Genomic DNA, 17,452 nt, shown 5'->3' with positions numbered 1-17,452 from the left:
GTTTCCCACTCCCCTAAATCCTGCCTGACTCAGATTTCACTTCCTTCCAAGCCATCTCCGGCCACCTAGGTCCTTCACATTCCTTACCACTCAGTTGTAACTCACATTGCTCTGCCGATGGCCCTAAGACCGCATACCATAGATCAAGGGTCTTCAACCCCTGGGCCGCGGACCGCTCTGTCGGTGGCCTGTTAGGAACCGAGCCAGGTGAGTGGCAGTGAGTGGCGGTGAGCGAGCATTCCCGCCTAGCCCTGCCTCAGGTCTGATCGGTGGTGGCATTAGATTCTCACAGGAGTGAACCGTACTGTGAACTGCACATGTGAGGCATCTAGGTTGCGTGCTCCTTATGGGAACCTAATGCCTGATGATCTGAGGTGGAACAGTTTCATCCCAAAGCTGCACACCCACAACCCCTCCCTGTCCGTGGAAAAACCGTCTACCACGAAACTGGTCCCTGGTGCCAAAAAGGATGGGGGCTGCTGTTGTAGATGATGCATTTATGAATCTCTGGTTGGTCTTCCCAGCTAGATGGGGAACATCTTGTGGATGGGGACTGTTTTTTTTTTTTTTTTTTTTTTAAATTTTAGATTCGGGGGGTAGATGTGCATGTTTGTTACATGAGTCTATTGCATATTGATGGGGACTGGGCTTCAGGTGACCCTGTTACCCACATAGCATTTGTACTCAACTGGTTATTTTGTAACCCTTGTTCCTCTCCCACCCTCCCCTCTTTTGGGGGGATGGTTTTTATGCTTACCATCCCCACTGTTCCCAGCTCAGTGCCCAAGAACCGTGGAACACATTCCCCTGGCCATGGCCGCTGTGCCCGCAGAAGGGCTGAGCTAGGCCTGGCAGTGGGTGTGAGACCTTGCTCGCTTTCTGACACCGTGGGTGGAAATTTGTTGACCCCTGGGGCCTCCCCCACCCCTTCTCACAGTCTCAGTCTCTGGTTTAGGACATCGTGAGACTGGGATTGTAGACTTGGCTGGAGGGCACGGTGTCACAGAGCCTGCGGTGGTGTCACTGCAGCGGGACTGGGGAAGCCAGGCGGCCTGCGGCTGCTGTCCCCACGAGCTGAGGGTAGCTCAGGGCGGGGCGTCCGCACTGGTTCCACGCCGCCCCGTCCATTCAAGCGGGTGTGGTTGGCCAGGCGGCTCTTCCTTTGGATACCGTGATCCCGCTCCCACTCAGTGACCGGGCCGTCCTCCTTCCCGCCCGCAGTGTTCAACGTCGGGGAGTACCGCCGGGAGGCCGTGAAGCACTACAGCAGCTACAGCTTCTTCCGCCCTGACAACGAGGAGGCCATGCGAGTCCGGAAGTAAGGCTGCGGCTGTGGGTTTGCTGTGCTGCGAGCCAGGCTCTGGAGGGGGCAGAGAATGCCGGCCCAAGGGGTGGCTTTTGCTGGCGGCCGTCAGGCCTGTGCGGTGTGGGAACAAGCTCCCCTGCCCCGCCCTACCCTCCACCCCCTCGAGATTGCTGCTGTCCTCTGTTCCCTGCTGGTCTCACAGCACTGACCCTCCCTGGGACTGAGCCGCAGCGGCGCTCTCCCTGAGAATAAGCAAGTCCTGCTCATCGGGAGTGTCCCTTCCTGTTTGGAAAGGATTTCTTGTTAAGTGCGAGTTGATGTGAAACCCTAGTGCAAGGGTGCTCGGCTGTGGCTGTGCGTTGGAGCCTCCTGGGGGATCTAAAGCCCTTGATGCCAGGGCCTGCCCCAGACCAGTCAGTACAACTCTGGGTGGTTCTGGGCAGCGACTTCTCAGCAGCTCCCCGAGGAGTGGTTCCCCGAGCAGCCCCCGGCACCAGCACCCTCCCGAGGGTGCCCGAAGCTGCCTGCGAGGGGCCCGGGTTGGAAGCCTCTGGGCCTGAGGGGTGCTGCCCAGCGCTGAGCAGTGTAGATGGAGCCACCAGTTCCTCTGCTTGTTGGGGTGCCTGGGGGGTTGTTTGGGCTGCTCCAGCAGATGCACCCGTGCTGACGTTCGGCGTCTCTTTTCTGTGTGTTGCAGGCAGTGTGCCTTAGCTGCCTTGAGAGATGTCAAAAGCTACCTGGCAAAAGAAGGGGGACAAATCGCGGTAAGTCCGGGGAATGTAGCCAGCTCAGTGTCCCGTCCCACCCGTGAGGGGGTCCGCGCTGGCCTGGGCTGTATCAAGACTCCTGCCTCTGGCCCTGAGGGTGGAGAGAAGCAGGGGCTCGGGAAAGTGGATGTGGGATGGCAGACTCCCAGTCCCCCACGTCCAGGGTGGGCAGGACCTGGGCTGCTCACAGGACCACTGGCTCTTCCTTGTATACTGTCCCACTGCACGTTACTGTTTTGTTTGTTTGCTTTTGGGGTACTCCCCCGACACTACCACCCCTGAGTGCTGTTGGCAGTGGGGGAGGCCTGCCCTGTGAGCATGCCCTGGAGCGGGTGGTGGGCAAGCACCGTCTCCCCTGGAAACGCTTTGGGGGCTTATTGCTGGAGGTGATGGGTCTGGCGTCCTTGCTGTTCTGGTAAATGTTAAACTCAAACTTAGAGTCTTCCTCTCGGCCCTTCGCTCTCCACATCAGGTTTTCGATGCCACCAATACTACCAGAGAGAGGAGACACATGATCCTTCATTTTGCCAAAGAAAATGACTTTAAGGTGAGCTGAGTGTCTTGTCTTGAGCCAGAGAGCTCCGGAGAGGAAGAGACCTCGGGGAGCAGCCTGAGTCCTGCTCGGTCCCTCCCCTCCTGCTGCCCACGTTTTGCTGCCTTAAATTAGGGCATCCGTGCGGTAGAGCTCTTGGGGGAATGGGGTGTTCCGGAGGGGCGGTGGCGGAGGTGGCAGTGAGGAGGTGGGCTTTCCTGTCTTTGGGAGCTGGTGGGTGGTGTGCGTCCGCCTTGTCTGGATCAGGACGTGGCAGTGATGGCAAGGTCAGTCCTTCGCCGTGTCTGTTTTCTAACATCCTGCCTCGCTTCCACCAGGCGTTTTTCATCGAGTCCGTGTGCGACGACCCTACTGTTGTGGCCTCCAATATCATGGTAAGACAGCCAGGAACCCTGTGCTCCCGTGGCCACACAGACCACAAGGGCATTTGCAGTGTGAGGGAGTGGGGACCAGGTCGGGCTCGGAGGGGCAGCTGAGCCCTTAGGATGAGCGGCCCCCAGCTTGCTGTTGATTGGAAGCTCAGACCTGCAGAGTGGTTTTGAACCCAAAGGCCTGTCCTGTGAGGGGCTGGCTGCTCCTTCCAGGGCAGTGGGCAGGCTTGTGGGGAACATAGAAAAGAATTCAGGGAGACAGGAGCAGTTTCTGTTGGTGGCAGGAGGCCGGCAGCTAGTGGTGATGGGGCTGCTGGGGGCAGAGGGCAGCTTATTGGCCCCAGATGGGACAGGAGGCGGCAAGTGTGTCGCTTGCTGTGACGGCTCCGGGAGGTGAGAATGCTTTTGCATTGACAAGAGTCCAGAGGGCTCAGCAGCCTCTTGAGTTTGGGCAGTAAGACCCTTCCTGCTGATGCATCTCGTGAACATGCTGCAAACCTTCCCGTCTGCTGTGCCGGGGAGCTTGCCCCGATAAACTGTGGGCACTTGACCTTGTGACTTGAATTTCTCCAGTGTTACCACTCGATAGCAGTGGTATCATAAACAGGACTGGTTACTATGGAGACTTACCACGGGTCACCACCCTCTGTTGGAGATACTTTTCTCTTCAGCTTAAACAAATCGGAATAAAACAATTCTATAAAGAAAAGCAGTTCTGAAGACTTAGACTGGGATGCTGTGGTGTTGGTATCTTTGCACCTTTGGAGGGGATGCTAAGCATGTGTTAGCCACAGGATCTTCCCCAAAGTGATGGAAATACTTCTAGATATCTCTAAGAAATGAATTCCTGCTTCAGGAAGGGCTATCTGAATTGTGAAAAGTCAGTTTAGGTGTGCCCGGTGGGTGCAAAGGAGGCGGCTCGGAGTTCAAGGAAATGACCTAAACAGAGGATTTGCCGACTTCCTCGGGCCTGGCGCTCCTCGTTCCCCGAGGAGGGCAGCAGAGCGCAGCTGGAAGTCATTTTTCCAGCGAGCGGTTTCCCATGTGCTTAGCAAGGACTTTCACATTTGTCTGGTTGTCTACTAGCATTCATTTGCCCCAGCCTGCCACGTTCAGAAATCTCTTTCTGATGAAATCGCAAAGCCGCTTTGCAGATCCAGGCATTTGTGAACTTACTTACCATCTTAATAATTTTTTATTAATAATTAATTATTTGAGACGGAGTCTCCTCCTGTCACCCAGGCTGGAGTGCAGTGGCGCAATTTCGACTCACTGCAGCCTCTGCCTCCTGGGTTCAAGCAATTCTCCTGCCTCAGCCTCCCGAGTAGTTGGGATTCCAAGGCGTGTGCCGCCATGCCTGGCTAATTTTTTGGGGTATTTTTAGTGGAGACAGGGTTTCACCATGTTGGCCAGGCTGGTCTCAAACTCCTGACCTCAAGTGATCCACCTGCCTCAGCCTCTCAAACTGCTGAGATTATAGGTGTGAGCCGCCACACCAGACCATCTTAGCCACACTTTTTAAAGTGTGCACTTCAGCAGCAAATTCTGTGCCCATAGTTGGGCAAGCGCCACACTCTCTACTGGGACTTTCTCATCTTCCCCAGCTGAAACTGCCAGGACACAGACACAACTCCCCATTGACTTGAGTCTTAGAGAGTGGCTGCCTCCCAGTGATGACACTGGTTGATGGGAAAGAGAGCCCAGACATTCAAAAATGCTGGGTTTCCCTAAAGTCCACGTGGTTTCTGGGGCCTGTGCCACTGTGGGTGTTGGTAGACCTGCTTTGCTTCTGCTCTGGCTCTGCCTAGGAGAGCCAGCCCTGCAAAGGAGCCCTAATTGGAGAAGCGGCTAAACCGCAGACTGGTCATGCTGGGGCTGCCTTGGGTGGTGGCTGGTGGAGGGGAATCCACACAAGACCAGGGCATCTCTGGCAACTCCTGAGCGCACCTGAGAACCAGCAGCCTCCTCCCGGCGCGGGGAATATTGCAGGTGCCCACGTGGAACTCTGCTGAGCTCAGCGCCAGGCTGTCTGGCAGTGACTCGGGCACGGGACAGATCCTGACTTGCTGGACTGTTCAGAGGTGTTCATTATGGATTCTCTGTGGGTTTTCTGTCTCTGTCCTTCCCGCTGCAGTTCTCCATCTCCCCGGGAAATCCTCCTCCTGTAACATCAGGCCGTGACTCAGCCCCCAGGATCTTTCTCCCTTTCTGCTGCACGCTGGGCCGGATAATCTTTGTACTGAGCCTTCTGTGCGCGCCCCTTTTGAAAGCCCCAAATCCTGCTTAATCTCAGCAGAAAGCCTTCCAGCGTGATTCATCAGCTGCCCCTTTGTGGTGTTGCAGGAAGTGAAAATCTCCAGCCCGGATTACAAAGACTGCAACTCGGCAGAAGCCATGGACGACTTCATGAAGCGGATCAGTTGCTACGAAGCCAGCTACCAGCCCCTTGACCCCGACAAATGCGACAGGTGATTCCCGTAGCTGGCCGTCTCTGCAAGACCCACAGGCGGGTTTTTATTGCATTCTTGAGTTCCCAGAAAGCATTTGCTCCTGGCTACGTTTAAAAAAAATTTTTTTAAGACAGTTTTTTTTGTAGAAATGAGGTCTTGCTGTGTTGCTCAGGCTGATCTTGAGCTCCTGGCCTCAGGTGATCACACACAGCCGCTGGATACCTTTATCAACTGTCTTTGAAAATATCTTTTTTTTTTTTTTTTTTTGAGACAGAGTGTCGCTCTGTCACCCAGGCTGGAGTGCAATGGCACAATCTCGGCTCGCTACAACCTCCGCCTCCTGGGTTCAAGTGATTCTCCTGTGTCAGCCTCCCAAGTAGCTGGGACTACAGGCGGGTGCCATGACGCTGGCTAATTGTTATATTTTTAGTAGAGACAGGGTTTCCTCGTGTTGGACAGACTGGTCTTGAACTTGAGGTCAGGACTCAAGTGATCCACCCGCCTGGGCCTCCCAAAGTGCTGGGATTATAGGTGTGAGCCACCACACCCAGCTGAGGAAGATATCTTTTAAAAACAATCCTTGGTGACCATATTCGGTGGGAATATTTTGAACACTGTGTGGAAGTACAGGGAGTCAGTGTAGAGTTGAATGTGATCTTGCTACTGACCCTCTCAGAGTTCCTTTCTTTCTCCTTTCCTTCTTCCTTCTTTTCTTTTCTCTCCTCTCTCCTTTTCCTTTTTCTTCTTTTCTTTCTTGACAGGGTCTCCCTTTGTCTCCCAGGCTAGAGTGCAGTGGTGTGATCATAGCTCACCGCAGGTTCAAACTTCTGGGCTCATATAATCCTACCGCCTCTGCCTCCTGAGTAGCTGGGACTACAGGTGTGGGTAAACATGCCCGGCTATTTTTTTTTCCTTAGTAGGGATGAGGTTTTGCTGTGTTGCCTAGGCTGGTCTTGAACTCCTAGACCCAAGTGATCCTCTTGCCTCAGCCTCCCAAAGTGCTGGGATTGCAGGCCCGAGCCACTGCACAGTCCCATTTCTTTTTTTCTCCATTTTCTTTTTTCTCTCCCTCTTCTGGGAGGCCAACTAGGCTCACGGGCAGCACCGGCCATGGAAGTTGTTGCACGCGTATTCTCTGTCTCTTAGAAGGATTCGGTCTGTGCCCGGGAGGGACCTGCAGTCCAGCCTTGCTGTTCCCTGGGGAACACGTCTTCTGGAGATGGGCAGGGCCAGGCCGGTGCATCCTGCCATGGGGCGGGGCCTGAGCTGCGGTCCTGGCGGTGTCTCTGCAGGGACTTGTCGCTGATCAAGGTGATCGACGTGGGCCGGAGGTTCCTGGTGAACCGGGTGCAGGACCATATCCAGAGCCGCATCGTGTACTACCTGATGAATATCCACGTGCAGCCGCGCACCATCTACCTGTGCCGGCACGGCGAGAACGAGCACAACCTCCAGGGCCGCATCGGGGGCGACTCGGGCCTGTCCAGCCGCGGCAAGAAGGTGCGGGCTGTGCTGAGGCGTGGGCCGTGCTGGCTGCAGGGCGGTCGCGGGGTCTGCGGGTGGGTGGGGGCGTGTGTGCTGCTGCTGCTGCTTTGTGTGCTTGCTGTGTGTGTTATGCGTGCGCCTGGGTGTCTCTGTGCATATCTGTGTCTGTGCACATCTCTGTATGGCTCTGTGTGTGTGTGTGTGTGTGTCTATGCATATCCATGTGGCTTTGTATGTATGTCTGTGTTTGTGTTACTTTGTACCTATGTGTTTGTGTGTGTGTGTGTGTGTGTGTGTGTGTCTGTGGTGTGTGAGCAATTGTGCACTAGGAAGGGGAGGGGCGGGAAGAGCTGAGCCTGGGCTCTGGGAAGGGTGTGTGCTGCTGTGGCTGTCCCAGTGGCTTGGGCCCCCAAGTGTAACCAGTGCACAGCCCCGTCAGGGGCTGCCTCTAGCCCCTGGCCCTCGGAGGAGCCACAGGCGCCTGGAATCAACGGCCCCTCTCCTCCACCTCTCAGTTTGCCAGCGCCCTGAGCAAGTTCGTGGAGGAGCAGAACCTAAAGGACCTGCGAGTGTGGACCAGCCAGCTCAAGAGCACCATCCAGACGGCTGAGGCGCTGCGGCTGCCCTATGAGCAGTGGAAGGCGCTCAATGAGATTGACGCAGTGAGTCCCGGCAGGCGGGTGGGCAGCCTCACCCTGGGGCATGGGGCGGTTTTCCACGAGGTCCTAGATGCCCGCAGTGGTCCCCGTGGTTTGTTCCCCTGAGTGACCACTGGGTCCCCGCAGGGTGTCTGTGAGGAGCTGACCTACGAAGAGATCAGAGACACCTACCCCGAGGAGTACGCGCTGCGGGAGCAGGACAAGTACTACTACCGCTACCCCACCGGGGAGGTGAGCGCCAGGCTGGGGCGGGCTGAGGGACCCCAGTGCCCATGGCCACCACTGTGCGGGGCTGGGCCACCCCTTCAGGGAGTTCGGCTCCGTGTGGGTTCTGGGGACTCCTACACCCTCTACCTCGGAATCAAGCCCCCCAAACTGAACCTTCTAATAGCCTGGGAAGAAGTGCATTTTCCCGTAAGCAGAAGTGAGGTGTGTTTCTCTAGGACACAGAACTGTATGGCAGAGGAGGAAGGTGGCGAGTGATGGTCCACTGGGTGGGGTGGTGGGCGGGCCGCTGGGAGGGTTGACTCCACATCCCCCGAGAAGCGTCTGCGCTTCCCCACGTGCGGCGCCCAGGTGGCTGTGGCTGAGGACACTACTGTCTCCTCTGCAGAGGGGATCCTGCTGGGCCGGGTGTGTCCTCCCCCAGCCAGGTCCTCCCTACCTGTGTCCTGCTGAGCAGTGTCGTGCCTCAGGTCCCCATGGCCCACCGTCCTCTGGCCTCAGACTGGGCATTACACACCGGGGCCCTGGTTAGCACAGTTAAACATCAAGCCTAACATCCACCTATCTTTAATCCTATCCACCCCTATTGAACTCCTAACATCACACTGGACTAATCTATTACCTGATAGAAGCAATAATATTTGTATTAGTAACATGAAATTATTCTCCCCAGCGTAAGCTTACATCAGATCTGAATTCCCATGGACAACTAACAGCCTAATATTAATACATTATAATAAATGATCTATTGGAGATAGCGTTAATCCAATGCAGGCATGCTCTAAGGAAAGATTACAAAAAGTAAAAGGAACTCAGCAAACCTTTCCCCACCTTACAGCAGAGAGGCCGCACGAGCAGGAGCTGCTTTGTTCTTTTTCTAAAGGCACAGCCCTTACTGCCGCTTTTTATATTTTTAAATGGACAGGAAATGCACATGACATAAACTGTAGCACTCTCGCCACATTAAAGTTGTGATTTTGTGCATTGTAGTGCACTCAGTGCTGTGCAGACATCACCACGGATTCCAGGCCTTTCCCTCACCGCACAGAGAAACCCAGACCTGTTAGCATCGTGCCCGCCTGCCCTGCCCCGCCCCGGCACCGGCCCGGCTGCTTCCTGCCTCTGGATCTGCCTATTCTGGGCATTCCATGTAAATGGAGTCAGGCGCCACGCGTGCCTTTTGTGCCGGGTTCTTTCACACAGCATTGGGTTTTCCAGGTTCCCCCATGTTGGATGAGGGTCAGAGCTTCACTGTTTTTATGGTTGAGCAATAGTCCATGTTAAATCCTGCCCCTTCTCAACCACTGCTGATGACTGAAGACTGATTTGCACAGCTCTCTGGCTGGTCTGATGCAGGCCATGTCCAGAGGCAGAGCCCCTCCCGAGTGCCCTGAGCTCACATGGGCCTGGCCCTCTGTGCTCAGTCCTACCAGGACCTGGTCCAGCGCCTGGAGCCAGTGATCATGGAGCTGGAGCGACAGGAGAACGTGCTGGTCATCTGCCACCAGGCCGTCCTGCGCTGCCTGCTGGCCTACTTCCTGGATAAGAGCGCAGGTACCTCGGGCAGGCTGCAGCCCCGGATGGAGGGAGGCGTGGACTGGCACTTGAGTGGTTAGCTGCAGATCGGCCGTGGCCTGCCCTGTGGTGGCTGCTGTGCCACAGGGTCTTAGGAGAAGGACACAAGGGTTGGCCTCTGGCTGCTTCAGGTCCTCTCTGTCCAGCACTTCCTTGAAGCCCTTGGGAAATGCTGTGGCACCCATCTTGATGCCAGGGGGCTTCATCCCTTCATTAATAGTCCCTGAGATCCGCGTCTGGCTCCACACATCCGGGGTCTCTGGTTGGGCTAGGGGCTGCCCTTCTCCTCAGTGCCCTCCAAGGAACAAACAGCCCAGAAAACTCTTGACAATCAGATTGTCATATTAAGTCTCGGTCTGTCCAATCAAGGGCAGCTAAATCCCTAAACAGACCTCAGGTATTTGGGAGTGACAACTCTAACTCACTGTGAGGGTGAGTGTTTTGGTTCGGTTTGGTGGCGCTCTTCGAGCTCAAGTCGTCTTCTGGAGCCCCCTGCCACCTGGGACAGCTTGTGGCTGGGGACAGATGCCCCTGCCTGGCAGGGCTTCCGAGGATCCTCGTGGAGGGCCCGGAGAGGTCCTTCTATACCTCCCTCACCCTCATGTCTCATTTCTTTCTTTCTTTCTTTCTTTTTTGTTGTTGAGACAGAGTTTTACTCTCGTTGCCCAGGCTGGAGTGCAATGCGTGAGCTCACTGCAACCTCCATCTCCCAGGTTCAAGTGATTTTCCTGCCTCCGCCTCCTGAGTAGCTGGGATTACAGGCATGCACCACCACACCCTGGCTAATTTTGTATTTTGGTGGAGATGGGGTTTCGCCATGTTTGTCAGGCTGGTCTCGAACTCCTGACCTCAGGTGATCCACCCGCCTCAGCCTCCTAAAGTGCTGGGATTATAGGTATGAGCCACCATGCCCGGCCATCTCTCATTTCTAATTGTGGGTGTACAACTTCATTTATTTCAGAGGAGATGCCCTACCTGAAATGCCCCCTTCATACCGTCCTGAAACTGACTCCTGTCGCTTATGGTGAGTAGCAGCACCTGCCAAACCCTGTCCCCCTGAAGGTGGCTCCGGCAGCTCCTCGTGGCTGTGGGCTGTGAGCAGGGCTGTCCCTTTAACAGCAGCTTCCTCTGCCCCCATCCCACGCCCTCCAGGCTGCCGTGTGGAATCCATCTACCTGAATGTGGAGTCCGTCAGCACCCACAGGGAGAGGTCAGAGGTGAGTGGAGGCCCCAAGCCCTGTCCTGGCCATCAACACACAGTCGCCCTGGTGGGTGATGGGTGCTCAGGAGGCCCCAGGGCTACTCACCTGCAGGGGCTGCCCCAGATGTCGCTGTGGGCCTGCTGGCCGCCTTGCTCAGCACCTCCGTGTTCTTACTTTTCTGCTCTGCAGCTTCCGGGGCCTTCTCTCTCTTCTTTCTTTCTGTGTCCTCTTCCTCCCCTTTCTGCTGAGCTCCAGATGTGAATATTAGTGAGGAAAATATGTTCTCTCTCTCTTTTTTTGAGACAGGGTCTCACTCTGCCCCCCAGGCTGGAGTGCGGTGGTACAATCACGGCTCACTGTAGCCTCAACCTCCTGGGCTCAAGCGATCCTTCCACCTCAGCCTCCTGCGTAGCTGAGACTACAGGTGCGCACCACCAAGCCCAGCTAATTTTCGTTTTTTAGAGATGGGGTCTCACTATGTTGCCCAGGCTGGTCTTAAACCCCTGGGCTCAAGTGATCCGCCTGCCTCAGTTTCTCCAAGGCCTGGGATAAAGGTGTGAGTGATTGGGCCCAGCCTCTTCTCTTTAACATCACCAGAGCACGGTTATTGTTGCCTTTCCTTTCTGGCAGCTAAAACGGTGTTTTCAGTTTCCAGAGCTGCTGTTTCAAACAGGATCAGCAGGCCAGCCCGTCACATGCACACGATTAGGTACAGAACCACCAGAGATGCAGTGGTGTTGAAACGTTGGCGTGGAGAGCAGAGGCCTGGGGGCTGGCGCGGGGGAAGGTGTTTCAGGAGTCCCTGCGGCCTGGCTGCGCAGCTGCTCTGTGTGTTGGGGAGGCCTGACATTTGGAGGTGGGCCAGGCTGCCTCTGACTGAGTGGGCTCTGCCCAGGTGGGTGTGTGTTGGGAAAGTGAGTTTGAATTCATGTGTACAGGCTACTGAAGCTACAACACTTTACTAGTACTAGTCAGACCTTTCTCTTACACTGAGTGTGATTTTCTGTCTTGGCAATCCTGAAACTGGTGACTGTCCTAGTCCCAGGAAGCTTGGCTGTCAGATTTTGGCATGAAGGGATGAGTTGTCTGCCCCAGTTGCTGGCAGTTGCCTGGCTGGTGGGCAGAACTGAGAGAGGACGAGGTCCCTTGGCCGCCTTGGTCCTTGTCACCCCTGCCCCTTCGGAATGTGGGTCACTGGATACTGCCCTGCCTTTAGCCATAAGACGACAGCCCCAGTCAGGGAGCTGCTGCCCCGGCTATGAGATTGGGCCTGAGCCGGTCCTGGAGCTCTTCCGTGCAGGACCATGACAGAGACGAGCCTGGTTCTGAGTCTGGAGGCCCGCACCCCATCACCCTGTCACTCTCGTGGGAGGGCTGGGCTGGTCCTGGCCGGCAGAACCTGCCCCCGATGCACATTTTCTGCCCCTTTGGTCTCCAGGCTGGTTTTGCAGGTTCCATGTTCCGTCCTAAGCCAGGGTGCCCTGTGCGTAGTACAGACAGCTCTGCAGATCCTGCCTCAGGCGTCAGCGAAGGGAGTCCGCGCAGGTGGCTTCCCCTCCCCATCCTGTGAGCCTCAGGCCCCGCCTCTTCCTTCCAGATGCCCCTCCTTAGCTCTCCGAGAGGCTGGCAGCAAAGCTCTTTTCTGGGACCTCATGCTCCGCTCCGCTGCGACTGTCATTCTTTCCCTCCTTGCTTTGCAAACCCCGTTTGTCTGTGTGGGGAATCCTTTGGAACCATCTGGGGAAGGGACGTGGGAGGGAGTCACCCCCATTCTTGCTGCCTGGGAGTCCTGCAGCCTGTGGTCCTGGCCACTCCCCTCAGTTAGTCTTTTTGCCTCCCCTAAAATCCAGGAGCAGAGAAACTTTTTTGGGGCTAATTTTCCTCCCCTTCTTTGTAACTGTCGCCTTTCTCTCTTTTGTCTTTGTCTTGCTTAGGATGCAAAGAAGGGACCTAACCCGCTCATGAGACGCAATAGTGTCACCCCGCTAGCCAGCCCCGAGCCCACCAAAAAGCCTCGCATCAACAGCTTTGAGGAGCACGTGGCCTCCACCTCGGCCGCCCTGCCCAGCTGCCTGCCCCCGGAGGTGCCCACACAGCTGCCTGGACAAGTCAGTGCACTCCCCTTTCCTTCCTGCCCGGGGTGTGGCGGGGGGATGCGTGCCGGGCGTGATGCCGCAGATCTGCGATTGTGTGTGTGTGTGTGTGTGTGTGTGTGTGTGTGTGTGTCTGCAGGGATGCGTGCATGGGTACATGTGGGTGTGCATGTGTATGTTGTAGGGGTGTGTGTGTGCATGTGTGTTGTGGGGCTGTGTGCACACGTTCGTGTGTTGAGGGAGAACGTGGGAAGCGCCCTCGGAAGCTGAGACCCTGGGGTCTTGACTTGCTGGTGACAACCGTGACTGCATTCCCCTCATGTCTGAGGATGGGGTCTTTGAGGGCAGAAGCAGGCAGTGCAGAGGGAGAGAGGTGGCCGAGACCCATTCACGTGCATGAATGGTTATTTCTAAAACAAAGTGGCCACTTTCTCACATAAATGACATAGTCATCCCAGCAGGTAGTAAAATCCAAAACAAAACCCAACCCGATTTCACTTATTTCATGGGTTTTGACGATCACAGGCTGGAAGATTTTGGTTATCAGACATTAAGATTTGTTTTCAGAAAACTGGTCTTTTCCTGTATAGCCGAGAACCCTTGGAAATATGTGAGATGTAGAAATTTCAGGGTTCAAATTCAGGTACTCCCCACGGGTCTGCCCCACCCCTGCCCTCTGGGCTTGACCCTGCCAATTAGCCCAGCGCAGCTTCCAGCCGGATGCCTGTGCCGGCTCTGAGCATCCTCTTCAGCCTGCCCCATCTTCTCGCCTTCTCTGAGACTTCCTTAGACCTGGTGGTGTCTGGAATGTGACCTGGGGGGGTGCCGCAGCCTCCACAGTCACTTAACCTCTTCAGGCCTCAGTGTTTTCATCCAGGCAATGGGGAAATAATGGCAGTGCAAAAGGCAGATCAGATGAGGGCATTCATGCCCTGTGCCCAGCCTAGTGTCGGACACGTGGAGGGGACCCGTGGGCACGGTGAGGCGGCCGTGACTTGCGGAAGCCTGGAGGCCTGGCGTTGGTGGTAGCTCCAAACAAACAGGAGCGAGGGCAGCAATTTAGTCGCCCAGATTCCTTCACCTCCCAGGCCCTCGGTCTCCTTAGCTTTGCAAATGATAGGGCGGGGCCGGGAGGGTGCTCATAAACATTCCCTTGCAGGTCTCAGATCTGAGGGTTGTTATGAAAAGCAAACAGAACTGAAATGGTGTCCCTGTGGCATCTGTCACATGATGGAAATGGGGGCCTGTATTTGGAAGGTCAGAGGCCGCTGCTTTGATGCTTGAGGGGGGACCAGGCTGGGGTAGGAAGGTGACATCCTGATAGGACGCAGTGACAGGGTCTGCACCTGCCCATCTGCCCTGGCGTTGGGAGGACAGTCCTTCAGGGTGGCCGGGTTCTTCGGGATGTCTGAAGCGGCTTGCTGGGCTGGCGTGGGGTTTTGCAGGGCTTGGCCCCAGCAGATTGCGCCCTGCCTGCCGACTGACTCGTCTCTCTGCTTCTCCTCCGCAGCCTTTGCTAGGGCAAGCCTGTCTGTAAGTATCTCTCTGATCATTGCTGCTGCTTGCACCGCTTTCTTCCTGCTTGCTCATTTGGCCTCCTTCCTGTTAAAATACTGAGGATGAGAGCAGTGTTGTGGTCTGAGGTCCTCCACGGGGGAAGGAGGAGATGGGCATGGGAGGAGAGATTCAGGAATTTTTTTAGAAAAGGGTGCAGGAGGTCATGGTGGCCCCACTACTGTTCAGTGTATTCTGACATGGCCGCGTGACCCCCTCAGGGCTCCAGGTCATGGTTTGTGACGGCTGTGGTTTAGGACTCGGCGTAAATCCACATTCCCTCTCAAGAGTCAGATCTTGGTGGCGAGCTGCATCTGTGCCCGCTGCCATTGCCTTAAGGCTCCCTCCTGCCCCAGGCGTGTCCTTCGTTTTGAAAGGAAAACTTACTCAGAGCCTAATCTGTAAAACAGACCTACGGGGAGTGGTGGGCGCATGGTGGGGCCCGAGCTCTGCAGAGTCTCCCTCCCCATGAGGACTCTCCTCGCCCCGAGAGAACTCTGAGTAGAGAACCCTTTTTGGGGATCCTGGGTTTGTCCGGGGTTGGAGCCTGCTGAGTGTCATAGTCACGCCCAGGGCTGGGTGTGGCTTCCGTCTCCAACCCTTGTGATCGCCCCTGCCCCTCCCAGAGCTCTCTGCAGAGTTTCAGGTTCAGCCCCAGCTCCTGCCACCCCTGGATAGCTGGGGCTGCGTGCCCATCTCTGGGATCCTCCCCCGGGAGCAGAGGCCTTCCTTCCTGCTGCAGAACATTAATGACAGCCACCATGAAGATCACCCCCCTCCCACCAAAAACATTTTTGCTCCTTAACTGATTTCTGCAGAAACTGGAAAGGTGTGAGGCGTGCAACCTGAGATGCTGACAAGCATGGCTGGTTTGGAAACGGGAGGGGTTCAGCATGGCACTCAGATTTTGGTGGCAAAGGGGTGAAGGGCCAGAGGATGTGCCAGTGTCCCCATGTCCATGTTCCTTAAGGCCACTCTGGGAGGTTGGCAGGGCAGTCAGTCACCCATTTAATGGGTGAGGCGCTGGGCAACTGCCCCGTGCCATCCAGATGAGTCACAGAGCCGGGAGCACAAAGGGCCCTTGCTTTGGGAAGCTAGTTGCCTCCTCTCTGCAGCTTCTGGGAGCAGGCTGGGTGCCCGTTCCCTGCCACTGCCCCAACACCCCTGCCCTGAAGCCCACAAGGTATGAGGGAAAGCTGTTGGACCCTCATGTCCCTCCACAGCCATCCCCTTGCAGCTGCTTCCCATGGCCAGGCTTTGCTTACCTAAGGTGGGCCCGTCCTAACTTCCAGCTTCTCGGGCAAACCCGGAGCTGGCGTGTAGCACTTCAGGGTCAAGGCTTCTCCTGTGTGAAACTTGTCTTTGGATTTGGAGCCTGAAGGTTTTACATCTGTGTGTGTCCTGCTCCTTTAGACCAGCAGTCCCCGACCTTTGTGGCACCAGGAACCAAATTCTCTTCCTGTTTCATGGAAGAGAATTTTCTCTACCATGGCAGGGTTCGAGCGATGGTTTGGGGATGAAACTGTTCTCTGCCTCAGGTCATCTGGCATTAGCTTCTCAGAAGGAGCGCACAGCCTAGACCCCTCACGTGCGCAGTTCACATTAGGGTGCACGTGTGCCCCTGTGCGTCAGACAGTAATGCTGGTGCACCCACCGCCCACTCCAGCTGGGTGGCCCGCCTCCAGATGGGCCGTGGACTGGGTGCTGGTCCACAGCCCAGGGCTTGGGGACCCTGCGTTAGACCCGTGGCCTGATGTTGTCAGGAAAGCAATCTTTCTACTGGGAGGAGCTGTTTGAGGATAGCCCCCACCCCTCCAAAGTTGATCTGACCCATCTCCAAGACTAACATAATAGAGGCTTTGCTAGGATCCCTCCCGTTCAGCAGAAATACGTCTGTAGACCCACTGCACCTGACTCGGGTCAGAGTTTCACTCTGGAGTCCTATTGCCCTGTCCATCCTGGGTGCGTGACCCTACATCTAGCATTGTAGCCACATCTGATTCTGGGAGCCCCCTAGGCTCTGTGGCCAGGATTTATGATTAAGGTCAGACTGAGCCAGGTCTGCATCTTGGTTCTATTCCTGCCAGCCTTTGTCTTTGCCACTCTGGGCAAGTTAAAGCAATTCTAGGACCTCAGCTTCCTCATCTGTAACATGGAGATAACTTTGTAAGGTGTTTATAATGAGAATATAGATACAGCACTCAGCAAAATAGCCGGCCCCTAGGAAGTACATGGTGGATGATGGCAGCTGAGCTTATCAGGGAGGTACTTGGTGCCCTGGGCCTGTGGAGACTTCTGGGCTCACTGGCATTGGGTCAGCATTTGGGTGCCCTCCTGTAGCCTGAGGGGTTTCTCCTCTGGGGCAGCAGGAACACTCAGACTTGGGAAAGGGAAACCCAGGGTCTCAAGGCCATTGGGCTGGAGTCTTGACCCCTGTAATTTTGGTTTCCCGGTAAATGGGCACGGACGGCCGCCCCACCCCCACATTCTGCAGTGCCTTTCTGGGGGCTGTGCTGGCTGCTCGGGATGGAGAGATCACCTGGTGTTTGTAACACAGCCTGCAGTTTTTAAGTTTCCAATGCACACTAGAAAACCCTACTAAAGATTTTTTTTCTTCCTTTTCCAACCTGTTTCTTCCTCTTCCCCACTCTACTTGAAAGACGAACTGTCTGTCACATTTTCTCAAAGTTTTCTCCTTACTAAGCGTGGAAGGTAAATGCCTGGTGCATGTCCCTCTGTCCCGCCCCACTCTGCACCACGGCATCTGGGTCTGCATGCAGACTGGCCGTCGTGCAGCACGGGGCTCATCTGTCTCCATGCCGAGGGTGTTCAGTGCAGCACCATTGTCGTGAGGTCCTTTCTAGTCTGTCTCTCACCCCCCACGTGTCCTGAGCCGGGGCCCCTGGGTGAAGGACGTGGACATCACCCAGTCCTGCAGGCTCTCCACTGTCATTGTTGCATTGCCGTCATCTGTGGGTGCCGGAAGCCACGGGCTGGTAATGTTGAGGGCAGGTTGGAGCCAGCAGATGTGGAGGGAAATGTCAGCCCTGCTCTCTGATCCCACAGCCTGGCTGGGGCTCTCCCTAGATATGAGGACCCAGGGTGCTCTGGAGAGAACTTTCCCCTCTCGGTGGGCACCCATCACCTCTTCCCAGCAGGCACCCATTATCCCCCAGTGGGCACCCATCACCCCCTGGCAGGCACCTATCACC

General features: G+C 55.9%; 1 protein-coding gene across 11 annotated transcripts in view; it reads left to right on the top strand.

Annotated features, from left to right (window-relative positions):
* The window catches only part of PFKFB3 (6-phosphofructo-2-kinase/fructose-2,6-biphosphatase 3), a 259,701-nt gene that overhangs the window by 65,345 nt on the left and 176,904 nt on the right, over positions 1–17,452 (top strand). For 5 of the 11 annotated variants that reach the window (XM_010349691.3, XM_074405085.1, XM_074405086.1 and 2 more), the window contains exons 3-16: positions 1,222–1,318; positions 2,004–2,070; positions 2,546–2,620; positions 2,944–3,000; positions 5,341–5,465; positions 6,740–6,947; positions 7,448–7,594; positions 7,718–7,822; positions 9,241–9,370; positions 10,353–10,415; positions 10,544–10,608; positions 12,528–12,701; positions 14,197–14,219; positions 16,901–16,952. In XM_010349691.3, coding sequence (XP_010347993.1) covers positions 1,222–1,318; positions 2,004–2,070; positions 2,546–2,620; positions 2,944–3,000; positions 5,341–5,465; positions 6,740–6,947; positions 7,448–7,594; positions 7,718–7,822; positions 9,241–9,370; positions 10,353–10,415; positions 10,544–10,608; positions 12,528–12,701; positions 14,197–14,219; positions 16,901–16,943 — 1,379 coding nt within the window. In that variant the 3' untranslated portion in view covers positions 16,944–16,952. The remainder of the gene's footprint in view (positions 1–1,221; positions 1,319–2,003; positions 2,071–2,545; positions 2,621–2,943; positions 3,001–5,340; positions 5,466–6,739; positions 6,948–7,447; positions 7,595–7,717; positions 7,823–9,240; positions 9,371–10,352; positions 10,416–10,543; positions 10,609–12,527; positions 12,702–14,196; positions 14,220–16,900; positions 16,953–17,452) is intronic. The other 6 variants (XR_012518982.1, XM_003939038.4, XM_003939036.4 and 3 more) reach the window with 3 other exon arrangements.

The sequence above is a fragment of the Saimiri boliviensis genome, chromosome 8 (genome assembly GCF_048565385.1).
Source record: "Saimiri boliviensis isolate mSaiBol1 chromosome 8, mSaiBol1.pri, whole genome shotgun sequence".
NCBI lineage: Eukaryota > Metazoa > Chordata > Mammalia > Primates > Cebidae > Saimiri > Saimiri boliviensis.
Note: the sequence above shows the minus strand (reverse complement) of the source record. Positions and strands in the feature narration are given on the sequence as shown.